Source organism: Musca autumnalis, unplaced genomic scaffold (genome assembly GCF_047663935.1).
Source record: "Musca autumnalis isolate F117 unplaced genomic scaffold, ASM4766393v1 scaffold_3, whole genome shotgun sequence".
NCBI lineage: Eukaryota > Metazoa > Arthropoda > Insecta > Diptera > Muscidae > Musca > Musca autumnalis.
In genome coordinates this window covers 227,933,000-227,960,976 of record NW_027411866.1, presented here as the reverse complement: position 1 = coordinate 227,960,976, position 27,977 = coordinate 227,933,000, and the positions used below count along the sequence as shown (strand labels likewise).

Here is a 27,977-nt window from a genome sequence, read left to right as displayed (position 1 = left end):
TCACCAACACAAACACACGGTAATTTCAATGTGTTGCAGTTGTGTGAGTGTGGTGGCGATGGTGGAGATTTTCAGATAACCCTGAGAGATGTTATTCACAAGATTGTTTTGTTGTTGCATCCGTAAAATTGTTTTGTGGATATTTGATTGGAACAAACGGAAAAAAGTATCTGAAAGCTGCCTCGTTGGTGTGAATGGGAAATGCGATGAGAAGTTGTGTGTTGGGAGGCTTATCATAAATTGTTTAACCCATCAATACACAGAACAGATGAATGTTGTTAAGCTTTGCAACAAAGAAAAGAATAAAGACGCGATTATCTTCTCTTTAATTTCCCCGATGTGCATTGTAAACCGACGGTATAGCATTTCAAGGTATGCATGCGAATGTAACGGAGTGTCTGGATAAAGAAAGAAAAGAAGACATCTGCATTTGCATCTGTTCAACATTTTTGTGGGAGCATTGATTGTTGTTGTTGCTGTCACTGCAATTGCTGCTGCATTATTTAGGTGCAAATACAGTTGTTGTTCGTTTGCTGAAAGAGACAACATTGTTAAGGTCCCAACTCACGCATACTCTTCCATAGCCATGCATGAATGCATTCCTGCTGCCGGCATCCCCCACCCAGATAACCCACTGACAAACGGACAGACAAACATCAAAGCGTGATGATCATTATCTGCAGTTTCAATTCGAATAGCGCCAAGCTTTTTTTGGTTTTGATGGTATTGGTATTTTTGGATTACCTCTTGGCTGTTGTTGCTGCTGCTGCGCCAGCTATTTCAGCTCTGCCTGCCATGGCTAACTTCTCAGTTATTGTCATTTGTTGTTGGGGCGATTGTTTGGCGTGTTATTTTCGATGCCATTAAACTTCTTTATCTGCTGGATAAAGCTGTAAATATCCGCGAGATTTACTACACGACGCGTGTCATTTCGTAAGCCCAGCCAAGCAAGCGATTGCCGCGCCAATTGGAAACAGCATAACTCTCCTACACGATTTTTGAACAACAAAATAACTACTTGAGGTGAAAAAGGAAGAAAAAAAAAAACAAGAATAAGAATAACAAAAACCAAACACCGCCGCCATACCATAAAGAAAAACCTCCGGTCACATTGAGACCCAAAAATTGTTCAACCATACGACAGCCAGTCAGTTGTTGGCTGCTGGACATTTGGCCTTTGTTAAGCAGTGTTCGCCCCGCCATATGCAATTGCATTAAATCGCGTTATTTTTCGTATCCTCTTTACGGTCGGTCGACGGTCGCTTGTAAATCCCATTTATTCGAGGACTGGGTCATTGTTCTTAACAAAAACAGAGGACAGAAGCTGCTGCAGCATCCGCATCACATTCACATCCGTTAAGGTTAACATATTCTCAGGAAAATATGTTGTAACGGTCGGCCGGTCATCGGTAGGTCGGGTCGGTTGGTTGGTCGTTTGAATGGTTTCATAGGTCGTTACCATCAATGCAGACAGCCCCGACAGCCCCCTCTCTTCTGCTGCTATATGTTCTTGTGTGTTATATCAGTGATTTGAAATCTCTGTTTGCATTGTGAAATTCCCAAACGTGTAGTGACGTTTAATTTCGAATGTCGGCTTTTATCAGAGAATTAAATTGCTAAAAAAAGAAGAAATCGTTTTACACCGTATTACAATTGAAGACAATACAAGAATTGCAACAATAACAAAAGAAGAGAAAGGAAGTTAAAAAATAAAAAAAAAAAAATATTAAAGGTGATTCATGTTTATGGTTGCAAAGTCGCTGCCAAAGGTGCTGTGAATTATAACATTTGTTAAAAGATTTTTCTGGTGCTAACAAAATTATTGTTTGTTTGAAGTGAGAAATAATATTTTAAATTTAACTTCCATAAACGAAGGGAAAAAATAATCAAAGTAAATCCACCCAACATAACATTACATTTTGCATTATATTCTCAACTAAAACTTTAATAATTTCCCCGGGATCCTATTATAATCCTGCCTGCCACAATGTTGGTTCCACCCGATATGATGGCCGCACAGACGCGCATGATTTATCAAATGAATCGCTACTGTGCCGAACGTGTCCAGGCGCGTATGTTTAAAACAGCCACAGCCATACGAGAAATTTGCAAAATTGTCCAGGATATACTTAAGGAAGTGGAATTGCAGGAACCACGTTTCATTTCCAGTTTAGTGGAATGTAATGGAAGGTAAGCTAAATTGTTATTTATTAATAAAAGCGACGGTAATGTTGTTACGACTTTTGAATCATGATCTTTTCAAGCTGCTCAAGAATTATTATGTTGATGATGAATGTAAAATCACAAAGATTTGGAAAAAAATCTAAAAGTCGGTACCACAACCAGCAATAAATTGTTTTCTAAAAATATAAGGGTCCAATTAGGCTCTTAAGTGAATATCGATATACAACCGAAAATAAGTGACTAGACATTTATGACATCATCTGCCGCTGTCTGTAGCTTATTTTTAAAGTATTTTATTTATTGTTTACTTTTTTAATTCTGCTATGTTCAAGGAACAAATCGGAGCTTTTATATAGATTTATTTTAACGATTAAATTCAACATTAAAATAGGTCTGTTCGGAATTTGGGGTGAAAATCAAAGTTTTTTTTTATTAAATTTTGATGTACATATGTTTTTTATACCCTTAGCATTTATGATGACGAGGGTACATATATACACTTTCATACGGGCAAAATGTGCCTCATCGAAATAATGGTTTTAGACCCAAAGTATGATTGGACGAAATGTGTTTCAGACAATTTTGAGTCGATTTAACAATGTCCGTCTGTCTGACTGGTGCGCACGATAACTCTGGAACGGATGAGCCGAGTGGGTCCAAAATTTGGCTTTCGTAATATTTTGTCCAGGGTGACGTAGGGGATGGAAAATACCAAGGAACGGTCCTGACCGGCTTTAACATGGCAAAGCCCAGGATTTATCTTGGTCCCTCTCTCATCACAAGTGGATACTGAGCTCCCCGTGGTGTCACCTGGGGAACTGCCTTTAACACCCGTGGCATACATCGTCAAAAGGCTTGCGGAGTGTGTGTCCAATCCAGTTGTATTTACGTCGTTTTATTTGTGTGTTTATATCTTCTTGTTGAGTCAGTTGAAGAAGGTCTGCATTTGATATGGTTCATGGCCACCATATTTTAATAATGTTGCGAAGACATCTGTTGATAAAAACTTGCAGTTTATTCTTAATATTTTCATTCACTAGCCAGGTTTCAGATCCATACAATAGTACCGACTAGACGCAGGCATTATAAATGTGTAATTTGGTTTTTGGAGAATATGCCCCAGAGTTCCATATATTTTTTAGGCTGCAGTATTCGTTTCTGGCTTTTTGGATGCGCATGTCGACAATTGCTCCGCCGTTCGGGTTGATGTTGCTGCGAAGATAGCTAAAGTTATCTACATTTTCAATACGGTTCCCGTTTAGAAAGAATGTAGGGGTTTGGTTTGATTTAACATGCATACATTTTGTTTTTCCGGATAATTGATTGATTTTCGATTGCATATTTTCTTTGGTAGTAGCAAGCAACACGATGTCGCCGGCAGGTATGCCTTTGTTTTGATTTATTGTAGTAGGTCGGAGGTTAAAACATCCGGTCTCCAGCTTCACCCCTGTGAATGAAAGACTCGCTGCAATTCGATTAAAAGCAAAATTCTTCAATATCTTTATTTGCGCTCATGCTCCCACTGAAGACAAGGACGAACAGACCAAAGATATATTTTACGATCGCTTTGTAGAAACTTATGACCGTTTCCCTACCCATGACATTAAAATTATTCTAGGCGATTTTAATGCCAAAATTGGAAAGGAGAATATCTTTGGCCCAGCAGTCGGAAAATTCAGTCTCCACAGTGAAACATCTGACAATGGTATGAGGATGATAGACTTTGCAGCTGCAAGATACATGGTATTTAGCAGTACCAGATTTAAGCCAGATCAAAGAACAAGAAATCAAATTGACCACGTTGTGATAGATGGAAGGCATGCATCGAGCGTCTTGGATGTACGATCGTTCCGAGGTGCAAACATAAACTCGGACCACTACCTTGTTGCAGCAAAGGTACGTACCAGATTAAACGTAGCAAACAAAGTGCGAACAGACACAACATAGTTTTTTTCCTGAACAAAAACTGGGTAAATGCAAAAAGGACCATGAAAACGCGACAATATCAGTTAGTTGTCAATGATAGCCGTACCTAAAATTTTCTGAGCGACACTTTTGAAGAACATTTCAAAGTTGAAAAAATGTCATATTGTGGTACTTATTTTGCGGTTCTTGAAATAAAGGGCGAATAGGACATGGAAGGAAGCGAAAGTCGATATGTTCTACGAAAAATATCCTCATTAGATTTTACTGAAGACATGTCATCTTAAAAATAGTCTAAAATAACAGCTTACAAAGATAAACCGCTAGTTTCTGATGAAAAATTTATCACGCCATAACTCAAAACTTCGACTCACGGCGGATCTGCCCTTTGGTGTTCTGAATATACTCATCAAGGGCTTTCACCCCCAAAAGGAATTTTCCACCCCCAAAATTTCGGTTCACAGTGTAATTAAAGATTGAAAAGTTGCACAAAATTTGTTTTGTTTGTTTAATGTTTGAAGTTTTTTTTCGACTTCATCAAATAAAATGCAATTATGTCAAAGAAAACAAGTAAAAAAGTGTCAGTCGGCTTTGCCGACAGATATATACCCTCATCAGGTATCGAACGTCTCTTCAGAATTTTGTGGCCCTTTTTGGACATTTGAATTTGAACTTGCCGATAAAAATTTGGATTAGGAATTAACTGCACTAAGACACAAATGTTTAACTTTTGTGGGGGAGGTACCCTTAGGGAGGACCGATAGGGGCCATTTAAAAGTTAAACAAAATTTGGACAAAATATTAGGAGATCCAAAGTTTGGACCAAACTGGTTGCCCCATTCCAATGATATCGTCCTAGCATTTTAGTGTCATTTTTTAAATATTAAGGGGGAGAAGTAGCGGAAGTTGTGGACATTTATTGCCCCATGGAACTAAGTTTGGACAAAATATGAAGAAGGCCACATTTTGGACCAACTTGGTTGATCAGTTCGAAAGTTATCGTGCTCTCCAGCCACTACATATCGTGCCATAGGGGTTTTTACACATTTCGGACTGTTTTCCAAGAAATATGGACTTGCACCTGAAAAAACTTTTACCGTCGTAATGGAGGTTGCGAATGTAAATTGCTTCAACAAAAATCAAAGTGATTCGAGAGCAGGTCTTAAAGTGAACTTATCCGAAATTTTGTGTGAGAGGTACCAGAAGGAGTAGACAAATATAGTCCATATTCGAACCTGATCTATATCTAATAGATATATTAGGATATAATATATTAGGGTTTAGATTTATCGTATGCACAATTTTTCCGAACAATTTCGAACTTTTGTGGGGGAGGTAGGGGAAGGAGTGGACCGATATTGCCCATCTTCGAACTTAAACTATGTTTGGGCATAATATTACGAAAGCCACATTTTGGACCGAATCGGTTGATCCGTTCGAAAGTTATCGTGCGCACCAGCCAGCCAGACAGACAGACGGACGGACATTGTTAACCGACTCCAAATTGTCTGAAACACATTTCGTCCAAACATACTTGGGGCCTAAAACCATTATTTCGGTGAGGCACATTTTGCCCGTATGAAAGTGTATATACCCTCGTTAGCATAAATGCTGAGGGTATAAACAACCTTAAACTTTACATGTTCCAAATTTTGTGTGTGAGTGGTACGATGTACGTTCCATATTTGGACGTAATCCAAGTATGTACGCGAGTGTTATGTTAGCCACAACCAAGTTTAGTTAGTGCCGGCAGATTTTTTGGAGCTGCAGGGCCATTATATCAAAAAGGTTTGGACTTGTCCCCGAAAAATAATACACCGTCAAGGAAAAGAATACCAAGTCAAAATTTCTATTTTTAACAAAAAAAAAATGTACCGTTTGAAGACAAAATTTTGATGTATTCAATAAACTCACAAAAATATATTATGACTGAACACCAAATTTCTGTAATTTTGGGTGGATAATGTGTCTAAAACCTTAAAAACCCGAAAATTGTGCGGTTTCGTTCCATGGGGGTTATATCAAAACGTGAACCAATACCAACAATTCTCTGTAAAAATAGTTCACAAGACTTTGCGAAGACTAAATACCAAATATCAGCTACATTGGTTGTTTAATGTGACTCAAACCTTGAAAATACCGAAAATCGCGCGATGCCATTCTATTGGAGCTATATCAAAACGTGGACCTATGTACATAATTTTTATCAGAAAAGTTTTTTGGTCCATTGGGAACCCTCAATGCAAAATTTCGGCGTATTTGGGCGTGAAACATATGTAAAATCTTCAAAAATCCGAAAATCGGGAGGTACCGTTATATGGGGTCTATATCAAAACGTGGACATATGTCCACAATTTTTATCGGAAACGTTTTTTGTAAAGTGAAAACCCCGCATCTCAAAATTCAACCAATTTGGTTGATAAGTTTAGCTAAAATATTCAAAATACCAAAACATTAAGAAGTACCGTTGCATGGGGAATATCCCAAAACGTGGACCGACCTTCCCAATTTTTTGTTCTCGACATTATCAGTGAACTATAAGTATTTATACCAAAATTCATCTGCCAACGCCAACTCCTTTTATATTTTGCCACCGTTTATTTGAACTCGCGACATAGTGCAGCGTTTTTTTTTGAGCCTTCGAAAAAAATTACAATGACTTAACAGGGGCAGCACGAACATCCTGTTACAAAAAGTTTCATAACGGTTAGTGAGGTGTCACTAAACTGCACTTATTTCAAATTTTGTGTGGGAGGTACCTGAAGGAGCGGACCGATTTAATCCATATTCGAACTTGATGTATGCCTAGAGGTAGTATTACAATATGCAAAGTTTGGTTCAATTCGGTTACTCCCTTCGAGAGTTATCATGCGCACAAGTTTTGCGACAATTTTTGAACATTTGTGGGGGAGGTACCTGAAGGAGTGGACCTATATGGCCCATCTTCGAACTTAAATCAAATCTGGACAAAATATTTCGATACCCAAAATTTGAACCGAATCGATTGATCCGTTCGAGAGTTATCGTGCGCACCAGCCAGCCAGCCAGACAGACGGACGGACATAGCTAGTTCTACTCAAAATTGACGGAAAAGGATATCGCACAAACATACTTGGGGTCTAAAACCATTATGTCGATGAGGCACATTTTTGGTCGTATCAAAGTGTATATACCCCCTTTAGCCTAAAGACTGAGGGTATAATAATCTTTATGTGGAGAAAAAAATCTACGTTCTATTCTAATGAGAATATCTCAGTTTCTCTTAGCGGGTATTCCGAAAGTTAAATCTTGCAATGAAAGTCAATAGTGCCTAATCCAATCCAATTTTTCAATTTTCGGATTTGAATTGTAACGTATATCACAGCTTTGATTTGGGGACCTTCCAAAAGCACAGAAAGCAGAAAATTATTATTTCCTGTGATTTTTTGGGGTTTTTGATTTTTTAACAAACTTAAGGTGGAGGATGCTTTTCAAAGTTTGGTACAAACAAAAATACGATTTTAGGAAAAAAAATTGGCATAACATATCACACATCACTACCAGCTTTGAACTTTACCTTATTCAAATCAGATTTCGGTTAGATAAAGTGGCTGAAACTTAGAAAATACCGTAAATCGGGCTTTACGTTCTATAGGGCTATACCACGTGGACCTGCACCGACAATTCTCTGTCGGAATGTGTTAAAAAATATCCAAATCGGGTGGTATCGTTCTATGGGTGCTATATGAAAGCGTGGGCCCTTACCGATAATTCTTGTAGCAAAACATATGCATAACTCGATAGGAAAATAAATTTCAAATTTGATCCATTTCGTTTGGGTATTGTGGTAGAACTTCTACGTTAAAGAATCTTCAAGTTTTACCACTTTATACTCAAAAAGTGTTCCTTTACATTAAATACCATACAATTTTTTATACTTTTGCCGGTTTTACCATTTTCAGAAGTAAAGGAACAGACCACATATTTCACATTTAAGAGTGTACGAAATTTTTTGTTTTGATTTGAGAAGACACCCTAAAATGTTTAAATGCTTTTCAAAATTTAGCAATTCAGAACAACATAAAGTATAAAGCCTAACTTTTTATTAGCCAATAATATCAAAATATGCAAATTATATTGGAATTTTTTTTCTGTTGAATTTGATTGAAAAGCCATAACGAACATTTACGCTGTGCATAACGAAACAGGTGATTGGGTTGTGAAGAGACGCCAGCCAGACGTTAAAAATCACGTTTTTTTATTTACTTCTGTTTTTATGTTAATATGTATGTATGTTGTCACTAATTTATGTGACTTTCAATGTTATTAGCCATATTTGAGCAGAGATTTGAAAACACTTGTTGGCGATTTTATTCAAAATGGCTGAGTTATTTAGAGTAATATGATAAATAGTTATGTAGGTGTAGGTAAAATATGGAGAACAAGATATTCACGGTAGTCACGGGGTAAAAACATTTAAAGCGTTTTTGGAGCTTTGTAGAAAGAGAGAGGGAGAATACGCTCCTTAAAAAATCACAAATTGCTAAGACCATTTTCACCTAGTGACTACCGAGTTTACCATAAAAATTCAGCAGCTGAATATTGTGTTCTACTAGAATTTTCGTTAAATAGGCATATCCTCTCTGATATTCTAAGGACACAGTCTCTTGTGCTCTATAGCAGCACTTGAGTTTTTAGCCATGAAATGTTCTTGTACCTTTGTACAATTAAATAATTATGCACAATGTCTTCGAATATGTATTTATATTATATACATATATATTCTTGGTCACTGGTCTCTTATCTTAATTAGCAACAAACCGCACTTTTCTGTGTTTTGTTGCAAACCTCTAAAAAGAAGTCGAACAAAAAAAAAAATCACATAAAAATACCTTATAAAAATTATGAAATTTTCACACGTCATACGCAACGCACAACAACAGAACAATTCAATGCAACAAACGATCGTGTTTGCAGGTGTGAATGTCTATGTCTGCGTGTGTGTATGCGTTTTATTGCGTACGTGAAATCAAAACTGTCAAAAAACAATTAACACCAATTAAATGACATAAAAGGAGGCCTTTTGTGAGTTGCAGAAGAAAAAAGTTTGCGAGCAACTACGACAGACAGTGGTGCAGCTGTTGACAGCGACAACGTTGATGACGGCGACGAGAACGACGACGACAAAGAATGACAATCGAATGGTAAAAATCTTGGGGAAAACCTCCTCAACAGCGACAGTAGAGAAATGTGAATGCGTATATGAAGGAGACAAGCAGTATTATCAAGGTGTAGATCTTGAGTACTATGTTTGACATTGGCAATATTATGTGGCATGTTGAAAGCATAATGTAAAGGTGGTAAGAGTAAAACAAAATCAAGAAAAGTGCATAGCTGGATGGAGCCGACCATGTAATACCCTGCAATAATACCCCCGTTAGGATAATTACGATAACAAATGAGAAAGAACGGTGTATAGCAGCGTCAGGCGATAAGGCGCCCGTGTGCGCCCATTTACCGTTACTCTCTCCACACACACAATTCAACCCATTGAAAAAGCATGCACTCACACAATGACACCCCGTAAAGCATGCAATAGGGAATGGGAATTAGTTTTTTGCCTGGCTTCAATGACATGAACACTCCTGACTTCTGGTACAATATGGGTGGATAACGATAAATTGAAGATACATTTCAAATACTTAAACCTGGGTTCATCCCGTTACTTAATCTTTACCTTTGAGATTCCGTGTGAGGCCAGCGCTTTGATTTCGGCTTTACACGTAAATTCTGTTATATAACAACACAAGCATCTCTTTGAATCAGGTGCCTCTGCTGGGAAATTCTGTCTCATTTCGGCTAATCGTAGCGAGCGACTGCTGTTCTGATGATCCCCCATTAAATTTTCTCAGCTGCCCGAGTATCAGCTTTCCATTGGTTCAGAAATTTATGGCGGTCTTACTTAATTACTTAGCTGGTCCATTACAGAACATTTGTTCCATAGACCGAACTAAGAAAAGATCTCCAATTCCCTCTGTTTAGTACTTCGCTTTTTGGAATACCGCGCCTTGTCATATCTTCATCCACTTGTCATATCTTCTTTGGACTGCCAATTCTGCGTGCACCGCCATATGGCTCGAATTTATACGCCTTTTTAGCGGGTTCATCATTGCTCATTCTTATTATATGGCCTAGCCAACGCAACCGCTGCATCTCGATACGTTTAACTATATTGATGCCGTTGTATAGCAGATACAGCTCGTGGTTCATACGACGTCGATATTCACCGTCAACGCAGATCGGTCCATAGATCTTTCGAAGAATTTTTATCTCAAACACGCCAAGCGCTGCCTTATCTGCTTGCGCAAGTACCCAGGCGTCGGAACCATACGTTACCTCGGGTAGTATCAGTGTTTTGTAAAGCGTTATTTTTGTTTGCCGAGTTGTGGTCTTGTTTTTGAAGTGCTTACTTAGACCAAAGTAGCATCTGTTGGCCAATACAATTCTTCTTTTTATACCCTCCACCATAGGATGGAGGTATATTAAGTTTGTCACTACGTTTGTAACTACTCGAAATAATCATTGTAGACCCCACAAACTACAAATATTCTTGATCAGCGTGCAATTCTACATCGATATAGCCATGTCCGTCCGTCTGTGGAAATCACTCTAGCGTCCGAACCGATTGACGTGGGAGGATGAAATTTTGGGAAAATCTATTATTTGTACGTAGGACTTTGGGTATTGAAAGCGGGCTATGTAGGTCCACGCTTTCGTATAGCCCCCATACAAAAGGACGCGTGACGCGTCGTCCTTTTAAGGAATTTTTAAGATATTTGTCCCATTTTACCACCGAATTGGTTGTAATTTGGTATTTTGTGTTTCCAGAGGCCAAAAAACATTCCTACTAAAGTTGGTTTATATAGGTCCACGTTTTGGTATAGCCCCCATATAACGCCCCATATAAAGTACGCTTCATTTTAATATATTTTGTAATGCAACTTTGCATTTTGTGTTTCCAGAGGCGTAGAAACATTTCTAGCATAAAATGTTTATATAGGTCCACGTTTTGATATAGCCCCCATAGGACGATATCTCCCGATTTTCGGTATTTTGAAGGTTTTGGCCTCATTATCACACCGAGATCGCTGAAATTTGGTATTTAGTCTTCGTTGGGGGTATAAAACTCCCCACCAGAAATTTGTCGGTATAGGTCCGCGCCATCATATAGCCCCCATAACGGTAACTTCCGATGTCGGTATTTTGAAGGTTGTGGCCACATTAATCCACCGAAATGGCTGAAATTTGTGGTGGAGGGTATAAAAAGTTCGGCCCGACCGAACTTAACGCGTTTCCTACTTGTTATTTCACAACTGATGTCGTTTGTTGTGTTTACGGCGGTACCGAAGTATACGAAGTCTTTTACTACCTCAAAATTATAGGAACCAACTTCAACTGTTTGTCCGATCTCAATGGACGCATTGCGCGTCGACACCATCAACTTGGTCTTCTCGCCGTTTACCGCCAGACCCACTTTAGCAGATTCTCCTTCGACCTTTATAAAGGTATCGGTTACTTCTTTTACTGTCTATATCATCAGCATAATCAAATAACATGGAGCTATTGGTGTAGATTGTGCCACTTCTTTTGACGTTTGCCTCTCGTATAACCTTTTCCAGCAGGATGTTAAAGAGATCACACGAAAGGCTGTCTCCTTGTCTGAAACCTCTTTTGGCACCAAACTCTTCGGAGAGGTTCTTTCCTATTTTAACTGAGGACCTCGTGTCAGTTAAAGTCATTTTGCAAAGCCGGATGAGCTTTGCGGGGATACCAAATTCAGACATGGCTTGGAATACCTTTGAACGCAGCGGGCTGTCGAAGGCTGCTTTATAATCGACAAAAAGGTGGTAGGCGTCGATCTGCATCTCTTGGGTCTTCTCCAGGATTTGCCGCAGGGTAAATATCTGATCAATGGTGGACTAGCCAGGTCTAAAGCCGCATTGGTATGGTCCAATTATCTCGTTGACCATTGGCTCTAGTCGTTCGCACAATATCCCTGACACGATCTTGTAGGCAATAGGGAGTAGACTTATGCCCCTATAGTTAGAGCATACAGTCTTATCTCCCTTCTTGTGGACGGGGCACAGGATATTCAGGTTCCAATCGTCGGGTACTCGTTCTCCCTGCCAGATGGTGCTAACTAGCTGATGAATACACCTTATCAGCGTGTCGCCTCCGGTTTTGAACAGCTCGGCTGGTAAGCCATCGGCTCCTGCTGCCTTATTATTCTTCAGCCGGTTTATTGATGTCTTTGCCTCATCTTGGCCGGGTGGTATACATTCAATACCATCTTCTGGGATTGGATCTGTGGTATCTTCGTCGACTTCGCTACTATTGGATACCAACAGTTTGGAAAAATGCTCTTTCCATATCCTAAGCACACTATATGTATCAGTTATCAAATTACCTGGTCTCTACAGGAGGATGTGCCAGTTCCAAAGACATCAGTTTGATGTTTCACTCTTTTCGAATTTTCGGACTTCATTCTGTCTCCTGTACATCTCGATTTTTTCACACTCCCGCTTTTTCATCTCTTTTTTTCCTGCGAAAAAGACGTTTCTGCTCTCTCCTTTTCTACCGATACCTCTCTCGTGCGTTACGCGTTGCTACTGATTGTAGAGTAGCCCAATATGCCGCATTTTTCTCTTCGATAGCAGCACGACACTCCTGGTCATACCATGGATTCCTTGGTGGAGGTATCTGGTAACCAAGTACTGATTTTGCGACTGTTTGCATGGAGTGGGCAATGTTTTGCCATTGTCCTGATATGTTATCGGGACGAAGAGTGCTTTGATTAAGCTGCTGGGCCAGTTGAGTGGAATATGATGTGGCTATCTGTTGTGATTGCAGCTTACCGATGTCCAACTTCCGTGTTGTGTCTGTTCGCACTTTGTTAGCTACGTTTAATCTGGTACGTACCTTTGCTGCAACAAGGTAGTAGTCCGAGTCTATGTTTGCACCTCGGAACGATCGTGATGCATGTCTTCCATCTATCACAAAGTGATCAATTCGAAATGCTTATATCTGGTACTGCTAACTACCATGTTTCTTGCAGCTGCAAAGTCTATCAGCATCACACCATTGTCAGATGTTTCACTGTGGAGACTGAATTTCCCCACTGTTGGGCCAAAGATATTCTCCTTTCCAATTTTGACATTAAAATCGCCGAGTATAATTTTAATGTCATGGGCAGGGCAACGGTCACAAGTTTCTTCTAGGCGCTCGTAATATATATCTTTGATCTGTTCGTCCTTGTCTTCAGTGAGAGCATGAGCGCAAATAAAGCTGATGTTGAAGAATTTTGCTTTTAATCGAATTGCAGTGAGTCTTTCATTCACTGGGGTTAAACTGGAGACCAGATGTTTTAACCTCCGACCAACTACAAATCCGCAACCAAACTCATGCTTTGTGTCATGGCAGCTATAATACGGTGCGTCACCTTTAGGTGTTGTTGTGACGCCTTTGCCAATCCATCGTATTTCCTGTATGGTAGTAATGCCGGCCTTGTACTTTTCAAGTATGTGCATCTGCCAATGCGTAAACTGCACCTTCTCTATAAAGAGCGCGAACATTCCAGGTGCAGATTCGCAGAGCATGGTCCTTAAAACGTTTGCGGGGGTCGTCAACTTTTGAGGGATTTGTTTTTTCTTTTCTTTCGTTTTTTCATAGTAGCGGAGGTTTTTCTAGGGAGGTTACTAACCCGACCCCCAACCCCAAGGTTTTAACATTCTTATGGGTGAACGCGCGGCACATTTTAGCTCACTACCTTTAACGGATGTTAAAGGTAGTTCCCCAGGTGACACCACGGGGAGGTCAGTGTCCACTTGAGATGAAAGAGGGACCAAGATAAATCCTGGGCTTTGCCATGTTAAAGCCGGTCAGGACCGTTCCTTGGTATCTTCTATCCCCTACGTCATTTATGGCGGTCAGAGGTTATTAAACCAGGCGGGTAGTCTGTAAACGAAGACGATAATATGAAAGTGGTCTGAACGAATGGAAATAACAGGTTGTCTGGACACGTCACATATCAGGCAGTGTGACGGTGCCCATGCAAAATGTGGAGCTATAAATTTGTTGTTTCCTTGTCATCTCGCTGTAACAGATTCCTTTTGACATTTTTAAAGGTATCAAATACATATTTTACTGATCTCATGGCCCGATTAGTAAAAAAGTCAGCGTCGTGGGCCTACGCAAGAAACACGAAAGGCTGTTTTCTTGTCTGATACCTCTTTCGATAATAAGCTGTTCGGAGATGGTTTTTCCTATTTCAATTGAGGAAAAGGTGTCAGCCAGTGTCATCTTATAAAGCCGAATGAACTTTGCAAGAATACCAAATTCAGACATAGCTTGGAATACCATTGAATGTATCGACAACAAAATGGTAAGTGTCGATATGCCTCTCTTGGATTTTCCAGGATTTGCTGCAAGGTAAATATGTGGTCAGTGACGAATTTTCCAGGTCTAAAGCCGCATTGGTATAGCCCAATTATTTCGGTCACAAAAAAGCTTTAGTCGTTTGTCTTATATCCCTGACACTATCTTGTAAGCAATAGAGAGAAGACATACATATGCCAGCATAGTTAGAACATACTGTCTTATCTCCTTTCTTGTGGACGGGACACGGGATGCTAAGGTTTCAATCGTAGGGTACGCGTTCTTCCTGTCAGGTGGTGCTTACTAGCTGATAAATACACCTTATCAGCGTGTCGCCTCCGGTTTTGAATAGCTCGGCTGGTAAGCCATCGGCTTCAGCTGCCTTATTATTCTTCAGCTGGTTTATTGCGGTTTTTACCTCATCTTAGCCTGGCGGTATACCCTCAATACCTTCTTCTTGGATTGGATCTGTGGTATCTTTGTCATCTTTTATAGTACTGAATACGAGGGCTACTTGAAAAGTTTATGGCCTAATAATGAAAACGTCAATATTTATTATCAAAAACAGTTTTGTTATTTTATAAAGTATTCTACAGCATGTTTTATACACTTTTGCATGCGCTCAAACCAAATTTTGAAGCACTTTTTCCACTTCGAATAAGACACCTCTTCTTCTTCTTCTTTCACGAACAACTTTTGCTAGATTTGTTTTGTCCTTGAAGACCCTCACTGTCGATTGGTGTATTGTTTCCATGACGGAAGTGTAAAGAGTATTGACAATTACTTTTGGAAGCTACCCCTTTAGCACTTCACCTTCGGGCGTTGCCCCACACCATATTCGAGTCATCGTTCCGAACAACGTATAATCGAGTTCCCGATCAACTTCAAATCGTATCCATCCAACTGAATGGCGAATCATCGAGATCCCCATCATCTTCCAATCGTCTCAATCCAACAACGAAGCATAGAATTCCTGATCATCTTGAAACTCGAACTGCGAATCATTGAGTTTCCGATCATTCGCATAACCTATGTTATCCAGACACTTTACTTCATGTTCGTATCTAAGGTTATCTGAAGCGACACTAGAGTGCTTTAGATTGGTCTTTAGGAAATTGGAACAAATTTTGTGGGACGATGTTGTGGATTGCCCCTCAAGATGCATGTGGTCCAGCAGCTTTTCGACATCGTCGACCTTGGCTACGTCGTTTTCTCCATTCGGGGCATGTGGGCGTAGGATTTTAACTTTGACCTCTTTTATGCTAAATAACAGCTTGTTTCCCAGTCTATCCAGTGCCTCCACTTTAGCCTCTGTCTTCGAGAGAACTAGACTCATGCTGCTGTTGTTGTTGGGTGGCTTTGGCAACAATTTAGTGACAATTGACCACTCTTCCTTTGGAGCATCCTTGTTCATCTTCGCCAAAGTGATTCAATAGCAAAGTGATTCGATAGCAGGTCTTAAAAGGAATTTATCCGAAATTTTGTGTGGGAGGTACCCGATCGAGTGGACAAATATAGTCCATATTCGAACCTGTTCCATATTTGGTAGATATATTAGGATGTGTAAATTATGGACCAAATCGGCCACTCCCTTTAAGAGTTATCGTGCGCACAATTGTTCCGAACATTTTTGAACTTTTGTGGGGGAGGTACCTGAAGGAGTGGACCGATATGGCTTATCTTCGAACTTAAACTAAGTTTGGACACAATATTACGAAGGCCAAATTTTGGACGGAATCGGCATATCCGTTCGAGAATTATCTTGCGCCCCAACCACTACACTTGGAGTTTTTTCAACTTTCAGGCTATTTTCTCAGGAAGTATGGACTTGCCCCTGATGAAACTTATACCTTCGTATGGGGGACAGTGAATACAAGTTGCTCCAACAAAAATCAAAGTGGTTCGAGAGCAGGTCTTAAACTGAACTTTTCCGAAATTTTGTGTGGGAGGTACCCGAAGGTGTTTACCGATTGGGTCCATATTGAAACCTCAGCTAAGTCTGGTGGAAATTTCACGATGTGCAAAGCATGGACCAAATCGGTCACTTTCTTTAAGAGTTATCGTGCGCACAAATTTTCCGAACATTTCCGAACTTTTGTGGAGGAGGTACCGGAAGGAGTGGACCGATATAACCCATCTTCGAACTTGAACTAAGTTTGGACAAAATATTACGAAAGCCAAAGGTTGATCCGTTCGAGAGTTATAGTGCGCTTCAGCCAGACAGACAGTCGGACGGACATGGCTAAATCAAATCCGAAACAAATTTCGTCCAAATATACTTTGTGTCTAAAACCATTATTTCGATGAGGCACTTTTTCCCCGTATGAAAGTGTATATACCCTCGTTAGCATAAATGCTGAGGGTATAGAAATTGACTGTTTAGTTTTTCACTGCTGGAGTGTGTCACAACTGTATAACCAGTGGTTTTATTTATATTACTTCGTAAGCATACGATTCTGACAGTATGGAGATTAGCTGATGTTGTAATATATGTTGGTAAGGTTGGGGAACAGCTTCGACTAGAATCGCTTCGAATTGGTCGGTAGCAAATAGGCGATAATCGGCTAATACCAGATGGGGTTGGTCGCCGACAGTCCGTCGATAACACTTGGCTCGGCGGTCCTCACTCGGCAATACTCAAGTCGGTAGTTTCAGATGTTGTGGTATCGCACAGCTCGGTGTTATTCGGATTGCTATCGGCTCGGTAGTCTCCGGGTGTTGAGTTCGGCTCGGTAGTCTTCGGCTGTGGAGTTCGGTTCTGTAGTCCGGCTCGGTAGTCGGTCGGGTATAGTTAGAATCGCAGAGAGCGAACGAATCGACAGGAGCGAACGAATCGATAGGAGCGAACGAATCGCAGAGAGCGAACGAATCGACAGGAGCGAACGAATCGGCAGAGAACGAACGAATCGCCAGCAGCGAACGAATCGGCAGGAGCGAACGAATCGGCAGGAGTGAACGAATCGCAAGGTCGATGGCTGATGTAGACCTCGGTTGAATCGAATAGGACTGCGGACAATGCCACACGTCTTCTCTTTCACGTCGACAAATTCGGCCACCAAAACCAGATTTTACATCCGTCTGGTTGTCTGAAGTGATTGAGAATTACTCCAGAACACAACTAATCGGGTGTGCATTGAAGTTAAAATTATGTATGCATTTTGTAATAAAAAGATAGTTTTGTGTTGATGAGGGGTAATATTTATAGAAGCAGCTATGCAATGTAGCGGTCACGTTACAACTGATTCCAGTGCTGACTGCACTTAGTTAGTAAGCTACCAGCTTCTGGTTAGATGCTAAGAGCTCATCCTTGTCAGACTGCAACTGCCATAGACCCGCCATCAATATCCGTCTCATAATACTGGAGATACGTCCCAAAAATGTCGGGTGCAGTATCCCACATATAACTAACTTCAAAACTTGAATCAGGAAAACCCCATAGGGTCTAGTGATCAACATCTAGTTGAGGGTGGGTTGAGGATCTCCCTGAGGCCAGTGAGCTGCCGGATGACCCTGAGCCAGCATACAGAAATGGAACCACAAAACTAAGATAGCATAAATATCTATTAGGTATGTCTAGCCTTGAACGCCACATTCCTATTGTAGAATATAGAAATGGCGCCCAACCAAAAGTAATAGAATATTTGCCATTTAGGTATCTTCCTAGACCTTTAGGTTATTCCATACCAAATATAGGGTACCTTGGAATTTCAAAAATTCCACGGGCATTAGGCACTTCTATGCATTTCAAACAATCCTAATACAAAGAAGAAACTAAAACATTTTGACACATAATCATTGCCTGAGTGACGATGGTGACGATGGTTAAAAGAAGATGACATTATGGAAAAACAAAAGAAATACAAAAATTGTAAAGCTAGAAGACAACAAATTGAATGATTGAAATGCAATAAAACTCCAATTCTCTAGCTCAATCAACGCTATTCCTAAACATGGATAGTTTATCATCTGAATACGAATGTGGATACAATGAAGTGGTTAATAGATTTCTGCTGAGTATCAAAGAATTACGAATGGTTGGCAATAGAGTGGCAGCTATGATAATTACAAATAAACCATAACAAAACTCAAATGACAAAAAAAACGGGGAGGGAATTGGGAAAGAGGTAGGTGCCACCAGACTCATTTGTAATCCATCTATAAATGCAAATCATATACTCAGCCCAGTGGCTTTGTCCCGACACAATTGATTGGTCACAAACAGAAGCTTGTAACATGTAAGGCATGATTTAGTATTACCTGCAGTTGTGTCAAAATGTTGCAACAACATCCATTTCACAAGGTAGCAAGCAGCAAGTCATCAATTTGTATTGATTCAATGGTGGTTGGATGGTTGGTTTGTTTATCGTTGCAAAGGATGATGACGATGATAGTAATGTTGATTTTGTAAAAGAAGAAGAAGCTAAGCGAAAAAGCAAAAACGTCCAACCTTGACAACCAAATGACTACTTGTCTTACGTGCTAATTGTCAAAGTTGTAGATGTCGTTGTCTTCGTGCTTTAGTTTAAATTGCCATCCTTTCTCTTTTGGGATTTTGTTTTGATTTTTTAAGTAAGCTTGCTAAAAGATCTGATACAGCTTTGTATCATTGATCTCTGCTACAAAACTCTTCACACTTTTAATTCACATGTGTGGAATGATGGTGGTTTGTATGGCTTGATGACAAATCAACCAACCCGGTAATGAATATTTTTTCTTAGTTTGTGGTGTACAACCTTAATTGAACCGAGTAATCGAAGACTCAATTAACCGGTTTGTTAGCGTTGCTTGGTTTTTTCTATGGGAATTCTTGTGGGGCACGCTGACTTTGTGGTTTAGACTTGCAACCGAACAATTGATATTGGCTTAGTATTACAATATCAATTTCTTGGCAGTTGAATGGTCTTGTCTTCTAAATGGAACAAACTCTTACAAATGCATATGACCGCAGAATGGCTTAGGTCAACTATTTATTGGCATCAAGTCAGGGTGATTTCTTGTATATAAAGAAGGTGTGGTATTTGTCATGTTTAATACCAATTGTTGAGAACATGATTTAAGGTTAAATTCATGGCTTGTTATGGTCCACTAAATTAGCATAAGATAGGCCATTAGACCATTAGACAAGTGATATACACACTATCAAATATTTACATATGTATGTAAATGAAAATAATACAATAACCAATCGAATAATATTTCCTCTTTTCGTTTTTCAGATTTGAAGGTGTCGAAGTAATTTCCCCCAATGAATTCGAAATTGTCCTGTATCTCAATCAAATGGGCGTTTTTAATTTTGTCGATGATGGTACACTGCCCGGTTGTGCGGTCCTAAAGCTAAGTGATGGTCGCAAGCGTTCAATGTCGTTGTGGGTGGAATTTATAACCGCCTCGGGTTATTTGTCATCACGAAAAATACGAGCTCGCTTCCAAACTCTTGTGGCCCAGGCATGTGACAAGAGTATTTATCGCGATATGGTTAAAATGATTGGTGACACCACCGAGGTAAAGCTGAGAATACGTGAACGTTTTATTGTTCAAATAACACCAGCATTTAAATGTTCTGGTATATGGCCAAGATCGGCAGCACATTGGCCACTACCGCACATACCATGGCCACATCCAAGTATTGTGGCGGAAGTGAAGACCGAGGGATTCGATTTGCTGTCCAAGGAAAGTGTTATATTTCAAAATAAAAATAATAATGCCGCCAGCATGGAGGGAGATGCATGGGTGTTGAGCTTTTTCGAAGCGGAAAATCGTTTACTGCAAGGTAAGGAGGAGGAGAAAATGAAAATGGAAATTAACACCCAGTTCATGTATGTCGATAAGAAAATGAATGCGCAAGAAAAACTACCAAATTTGAGTGTGTTTTTCAAAGTGTTTTTTGTTTTGAAGCAAAAGCAAAGGAAATAATATTTCAAAAACTAAAGTTTGGGTGTGTTTCATGCGCACACATTTTCGTTTCGAAATACATAAACTGGGGGTAAATATTTAAAAGTTTTTTTCTTCTTTTGATATATAAGGTATTGTGAATTTTAGGGCCTGTTTATGTATGTCGATAAGAAAATGAATACGCAAGAAAAACTACCAAATTTGAGTGTGCATTTCAAATTTGTTTTTTGTTTTGAAGCAAAAGCAAATGAAATAATATTTCAAAAACTAAGGTTCGGGTGTGTTTCATGCGCACACATTTTCGTTTCGAAATACATAAACTGGGGGTTATAACGTCTACCATAGAGGGTATATTGAGTTCGTGTTTCCGTGTGTAATGCATTGAAGTAATCATTTGCGACCCTATAAAGTATATATTTTTCGAATCAGTCGATCTATCTCTGCCCGCCTGCTGTAGTTATTCTAGCGTCGAAATAATTGAGCTAGAAAGCTATAGCGTTGTATCCGAGTGTCTTTCCGCTCAAGTTCGCAGATGGGCTTTAACGATCTACGTTTCGGCACCTCCCGATTTTCGGTATTTTTATGATTATAGCTACAATTACTTACTTACTTACTTAGCTGGCCCACAATAGAATATTTGTTCCACAGGCCGAACTAAGAAAAGATCTCCAATTCTCCCTGTTTAGTGCTTAGCTTTCTGGAATACCGCACCTTGTCATCTCTTCATCCACTTGTTTGCGACATCTATTCTTTGGTCTGCCAATTGTGCATGCACCGCCATGCGGCCCGAATTTATACGCCTTTTTAGCAGGTTCATCATCGCTCATTCTTATGACAACAACTAGCACAACTAGCACACGCAATCGCTGCATCTCGATACGTTTATCTATACTGATATACTACTATACGACGTCGATATTCTCCGTTAACGCAGATTGGTCCGTAGATGTTTCGAATAATTTTTCTCTCAAACACTAGAGTTGTGTCGTTCCGGAACGAACTTTTTCAAAGGAACTACTCCACAGAAGGACGACCGGTGCTAGGTCCGACTATGCGTTCCTTTCCTTTTGCTCCCTCGTTCGTTTTTCTCCCATTCTTTTTACACTTATTGTTCATTCGGTTTCACAAGCTGATATAGTTCCATCAGTTTATGTAACATCAGTTCTCTCTCTCTCTCTTTTATTAGTGAATAAGAAATGTCATTGCGTCATTTCGTTTTCCATTTCTTACTAAACTGATCTTGGCCGAATACAAAAAATTTATAAACAGTCAGTAAACAGCAATTGGAGTATTTTTTAATTTGCAAAACCTGCCGATTGTAAATTTGTTTTAAATAGTTGTAATCTACCATCTTTCGGTGGCAAACAAAAAAATTTTTATTTTCTATTGTTTAGATGAAGAAGCACGAACGATATGAGCTGAGTGAACGAGTGTTAGGGTGGGTATACATACAAAGCTTGGTACTAATAGGTACTATGGAACTAACTGAACAACCTACTTCATTTTGCGGAACGGAGCGGAAACGATCGAACCGCAAAAGGAACGAGATTGCACAACTCTATCACACACACTAAGCACTGCCACGTCTGCTTACTTAAACCAAAGTAGCATCTGTTGGCCAATACAATTCTTCATCTTATTTCACAACCGATGTCGTTTGTTGTGTTTACGGCGGTGCCGAGGTAAAAGAAGTTTTTTACTACCTCAAAATTATAGGAACCAACTTTAACAGTTGGTCCGAGCTCAATGGACGCGCCGACACCATCAACTTGGTCTTCTCGCCGTTAACCGCCAGACCCACTTCAGCAGATTCTCCTTCGACCTTCATAAAGGTATCAGTTACTTATTTTACTGATCGTCCCATGATGTCTATATCATCAGCATAAGCAAGTAACATGTGGCTATTGGTGTCACTTCTTTTGACGTTTGCCTCTCGTATAACTTTTCCAGCAGGATGTTGAAGTCATCACACGAAAGGCTGTCTCCTTGTCTAAAACCTGTTTTGGTACAAAACTCTTCGGAGAGGTTCTTTCCTATTTTAACTGAGGACCTCATGTCAGTTAAAGTCATTTTACAAAGCCGGAAAAGCTATGCGGGGATACCAAATTCAGACATGGCTTGGAATACCTTTGAACGCAGCGGGATGTCGAAGGCTGCGTTATAAGCGACAAAAAGGTGGTAGATGTCGATCTGCATCTCTTGGGTCTTCTCCAGGATTTGCCGCAGGGTAAATATCTGGTCAATGTTGGAATTGCCGGGTCTAAAGCCACATTGATAAGGGCTTTAGGCGTTCGCACAATATCCCTGACACTATCTTATAGGCAATAGGGAGAAGACTTATGCCCCTATAGTTGGATCATAACGTCTTATAACCTTTCTTATGGACGGGACACAGGATGTTCAGGTTCCAATCGTCGGGTACGCGTTCTTCCTGCCAGATGTAGCTAATTATCTGATGCATACATCTTATCAGTGTGTCGCCATCAGCTCCTCCTGCCTTATTATTCTTCAGCCGTTTTATTGCTGTCTTTACCTCATCTTGGCCGGGTGGTATACATTCAATACCATCTTCTGGGATTGGATCGGTGGTATCTTCGTCGACTTCGCTGGATACTAACAGTTTGGAAAAATGCTCTTTCCATATCCTTAGCACACTATCTGTATCAGTTACCAGATTACCTTGCTGATCTCTACAGGAGAATGTGCCAGTTCCAAAGCAATCCGTTTGATGTTTCACTCTTTGGTAGAATTTTCGGACTTCATTCTGTCTCCTGTACATCTCGATTTCTTCACACTCTCGCTTTTCCATTTCTCTCTTTTTTCCTGCGGAAAAGACGTTTCTCCTCTCTCCTTTTCTCCCGATATTTCTCTCGTGCGCTACGCGTTGCTACGGATTGTAAAGTAGCCCTATATGCCGCATTTTTCTCTTCGGTAGCAGCACGACACTCCTGGTCATACCATGGATTCCTTAGTGGAGGTCTCAGGTATCCAAGTACTGATTTTGCGGCTGTTTGCATGGAGTGGGCAATACTTTGCCATTGCGCTGATATGTTATCGGGATGAGGAGTGCTTTGGGCTAGTTGAGTGGAATATGCTGTGGCTATCTGTTGTGATTGCAGCTTACCGATGTCTAACTTTCGTGTTGTGTCTGCTCGTACTTTCTTTGCTACGTTTAACCGGGTGCGTACCTTTGCTGCAACAAGGTAGTGGTCCGAGTCTATGTTTGCTCCTCGGAATGAACGCACATCCAACTCGCTCGATGAATGTCTTCCATCTATCACAACGTGATCAATTTGATTTCTTGTTTTCTGATCTGGAGACAGCCAGGTGCCCTTACGGATGTCGAGATGTTGAAATCTGGTGCTGCTAACTACCATATTTTTGCCGCTGCGAACTCTATCAGCCTCATACCACTGTGGAGACTGAATTTTCCGACTGTTGGGCCAATAATATATTCCTTTCCTATTTTGGCATTAAAATCGCCTAGGTCATATGTTTCTTCTAAGCGCTCATACGGGTGTTAAAGGCAGCTACCCCAGGTGGTAGTGGTCTTAGTGGTCCCAACACTTCTCCTCCAAAAATATTCAACATAGGTCCATGTTTTGGTATAGCCCCCATATAACAGTACCTCCCGATTTTCGGTATTTTGAGGGTTTTAGCTACAATTTTAACCGAAGCAGCTGTAAATTTCTCCACCAAAAAATAAGTCCATGTTTCGGTACAGCCCCCATATTACGGTACCTCACGATTTTCGGTATTTTGAGGGTTTTAGCTACATTTTTTAACCGAACGAGTTGTAATTTGACATGTATGGTTCTTAGTGGTCATAACACTTCTCCACCAACAATTGTCAATAGATGGCCTTGTTTTGGTATAGCCCCCATATAAGGGTACCTTCCGATTTTCGGTATTTTGAGGATTTTAGGTAAAATTTTTAACCGAACTTGTTGCAATTTTACATTTGAGGTTCTGAGTGGTCGCGAAACTTCGCCACCAAAAATGGTCAACATAGCTCTATGTTTTGGTATAGCCCCCACATAATGGTATCTTCCGATTTTCGGTATCTTGAGGATTTTAGGTACAATTTTTAGCCGAACTCGTTGTAATTTTACATTTGAGGTTCATAGTGGTCAAAACACTTCTCCACCAAAAATTTTCAGCATAGGTCTATGTTTTGGTGTAGACCCCATATAACGGAACTTTCCGATTTTCGGTATTTTGAGGATTTTAGCTACAATTTTTAGCCGAACTAGCTGTAATGTGAAATTTAAGGTTCTTAATGGTCACAATACTTCTCCACCAACAATTTTCAACATAGGTCCATGTTTTGGTATAGCACCCATATAACGGTACCATCCGATTTTCGGTATTTTGGGGATTTTAGCTACAATTTTTAGCCGAATGTGACATTTGAGGTTCTTAGTGGTCACAACACTTCTCCACCAAAAATTTTCAACATAGGTCCAGGATTTGGGTATAACCCCCATAAAACGGTACCTCCCGATTTTAAGGATTTTAGTTACATTTGCGGAGGGCGGAGGGTGCCACCGTGGTGCAATGGTATGCACACCCGCCTTGCACACATAGGGTCGTGGGTTCGATTCCCCGGCCAGGCAACATCAAAACACTTTTCAACGGTGGCAAAATACCCCCTCAGTAATGTTGGCGACATTTCCTGAGTATTTCAGCCATGTAAAACTTCTCTACAAAAGTGGTGTCTTAGACACGCCGTTCGGACTCGGCGATAAACTGTAGGCCCATATCATTGAGCTAATAAGAATCGGGGTGCACTCATTGATATGAGAGAAGTCTCCCTTGTCCTTTATGGGATGTTTGTAGAACAATTATAGCTACATTTGCGGACCGAGTTAGCTGTAATTTGGCATTTAGGGTTCCTAGTGGTTAAAACAATTCTCCGCCAAAAAGTGTGGGAAAGTGTGTGGATGTTTTGGTATAGCCCCCATATAACCGAACTGTCGATTTCAGGCATTTTGAAGTTTTAATCTACATTGTCGCCCCAAATTTTCTGTGATTGGTCAAAAAAAACTTCAAAATAATTTAATTTTTTTAACCTTTCTATTATTTTTGAAACTTGTTACTTATTCCGTCTTCTTTTTCCAGGTGGTTGTCGCCGTCGTTGCTTGAGTATCCTCAAGACCTTGAGAGATCGTCATTTAGAATTACCCGGCAATCCCATTACGGCTTATCATTTAAAGACCCTACTGCTGTATGAGTGTGAAAAGCATCCGCGTGATTTTGAATGGGATGAGCCGTGTATTGCAGATCGCATCAATGGTATATTCCTACAGCTAATATCATGTCTGCAATATCGAAGATGTCCCCATTATTTTCTACCAACATTGGACCTATTTAAAGGCAAATCTCCCAGTGCTTTGGAACAGGCTGCCAAACAAGTATGGCGTTTAACAAGGGAAATGCTGACAAATGCCAATGCCTTTGAAAAATTGTAAAGAAAAAAAAACAACCAGAAGGGAATCCTGCCAAGGTTTAATGATAATGAGAGGAGAGTCAAAAAACAAACAAAAAAGGAATGTGAGAATAATTCAGAAGTCTGCTGCTCAAAGCAATATATAAGCCATGTATAAAACAAAATTCGATAATTACAGTGAAGATTAGAAGTAACAGAGGAGATAGGTTTGTTTGGCCATTGATCGGTATTTTTTTATTTAATAAATCAAAGATTTTTTTTACAAATTCAATGGCAAACAAACAAAAAACTTTTTAAACTAAAATTTTTGTTTGTATTTCAACAATAACCTCTCTTTAAAAACACAAACTCACAAATCACCACCCGAATATATAATGGTGGTATCCATAATCTAGAGATCATAGATAAAATCCACACCAAAATCACCAACTGGCCATATGTGAACATCAAACTCTGCGCACACACATATCCATCCATACACACATGAATGAATATGACCATGAACAAAAATCTTGATTTGCGGAGGATAATCCTTTGGTAAACAGCATCCATGCCTACCTACTTATCGAAAGGCAATGGAACAAAAAAGGAACACTAAATATAACACCGACACATTGTATTCTACTCCCTGCAAAGATCAAGATAATTTTGCACATGATTATAAAGCCTTCATATTTTTTCATTCATAGCCCAAAATACTCTACACTCGAAAAAAAAGAAATTAATCCCCCCATAATCCCCAGTATAAAAATATAATAATTACCAATGTATTTCATGAAACTCTAACTATGTAGCTAAGGAATCCTTTTAGGGATATTTTCATGTGCATACATATGTTTGAAAAAGTATTCAATTTGAAATTTCTAATATTTAAGAACAAAATTTTAGTTTGGATTTCTCAATGGAATTTCTCATAACTTGAGCTTTAGTTTGATTTTCGGTTTAAAATTGTTTCATTTCGAATATATTACATTGAATTTCAAATTATTGCTCTGGTCCAGAACCTAAAAGTATCGGCTATTTGTATTTTTTATAGTGTTTTATTTTGGTTTGAAAAAAAATATATAAAGGAAAAAATTACAAATTTTCAAAAATAGTAGAATCTTGCAGTTTCTTGTACAGATCAAATATGTATCGGAAAATGTCCCGCAAATTATTATCCCAAATTTGAAAAACCCACACATATTGTATACGATTAGTAATAACTAAATTTCCTAATAATACCCTTAATTGTCGTGATAATTTGTCTGAAATTTCATAATAAAAAATAAAAAATTATAAATAAAAATATTTTAACCTCTAATTTTAAGAACGTTTTTGGTTTGAATTTACTTATTCCTAAGATCTATGATGTATGTGCAATTTGATAAATACTTTTTGTAAAAAAGAATTAAGAACAACATTGTTAAATGAAGAAACAAAATATTTGCTAAGCAATTAAGTTAAATAATAAAAATAACAATAATAAAAATAAAATGTAACAACAACACTTTTACCCTTTCTCTATTGTGAAAATTTCATGTTAATAAAATTACACTGTGCAACAAAAATCAGTTGTCTTTTTAATTACAAAACATATCGGACAGATTATGATACAAAACTGTATCAGGGTTTTGAAAGTTTACATCATTAGGTAACCTTGCTAATGGGGTCATTATTCCCCGCGCTTGTATTTTTTGCAAATACTCGGCGCAATGTAAGGCATAACCATAACTTGAATGGAATCCCCAAGGATCAGGAAATCAAGGTCGACCAAGAAATACCAGGCGACGATGCAAAAACAGCCGCAACGAGTAAGACGGACGTCCTATGTATAAGTATGTTTGGACGAAATCCGTTGCAGACAATTTGAAGTCGATTTAGCAATGTCCGTCCGTCAGTCTGGTGCGCACGATAACTCTCGAACGGATCAACCGATTCGAATTAAATTTTGGGTATCGTATTATTTTACCTAAACTTAGCACTCCTCATCCCGATAACATATCAGCGCAATGGCAAAGCATTGCCCACTCCATGCAAACAGCCGCAAAATCCATACTTAGATACCAGAGACCTCCACCAAGGAATCCATGGTATGATCAGGAGTGTCGTGCTGCCACCGAAGAGAAAAATGCGG

General features: G+C 39.5%; 1 protein-coding gene across 2 annotated transcripts; it reads left to right on the top strand.

Moving 5' to 3' along the window:
* Window positions 1-242: 242 nt before the first annotated feature.
* Window positions 243-27,411, top strand: LOC141399067 (protein mab-21-like). 2 transcript variants are annotated; one of them, XR_012411760.1, is made up of 4 exons: window positions 243-2,190; window positions 19,737-20,290; window positions 25,534-26,850; window positions 26,972-27,411. XR_012411760.1 is itself a non-coding variant. In XM_073977130.1 (3 exons), exons 1-3 carry the CDS (start codon window positions 1,988-1,990, stop codon window positions 25,881-25,883), a joined length of 1,107 nt encoding a protein of 368 aa, XP_073833231.1. In that variant the 5' UTR covers window positions 243-1,987; the 3' UTR covers window positions 25,884-27,411. The 2 variants fall into 2 exon arrangements, 1 of the variants encoding a protein (XP_073833231.1); XM_073977130.1 differs by having other exon boundaries at window positions 25,534-27,411.
* The last annotated feature ends 566 nt before the right edge of the window (window positions 27,412-27,977 follow it).

What these genes read in the sequence shown, in the direction of transcription:
- LOC141399067 (XM_073977130.1), top strand. Translation starts at nt 1,988, where the DNA reads ATGTTGGTTCCACCCGATATGATGGCCGCACAGACGCGCATGATTTAT. An exon ending in TTAGTGGAATGTAATGGAAG is followed by an intron (nt 2,191 to 19,736) that starts GTAAGCTAAATT and finishes TTCGTTTTTCAG; the next exon opens with ATTTGAAGGTGTCGAAGTAA. An exon ending in GGAAAATCGTTTACTGCAAG is followed by an intron (nt 20,291 to 25,533) that starts GTAAGGAGGAGG and finishes TTCTTTTTCCAG; the next exon opens with GTGGTTGTCGCCGTCGTTGC.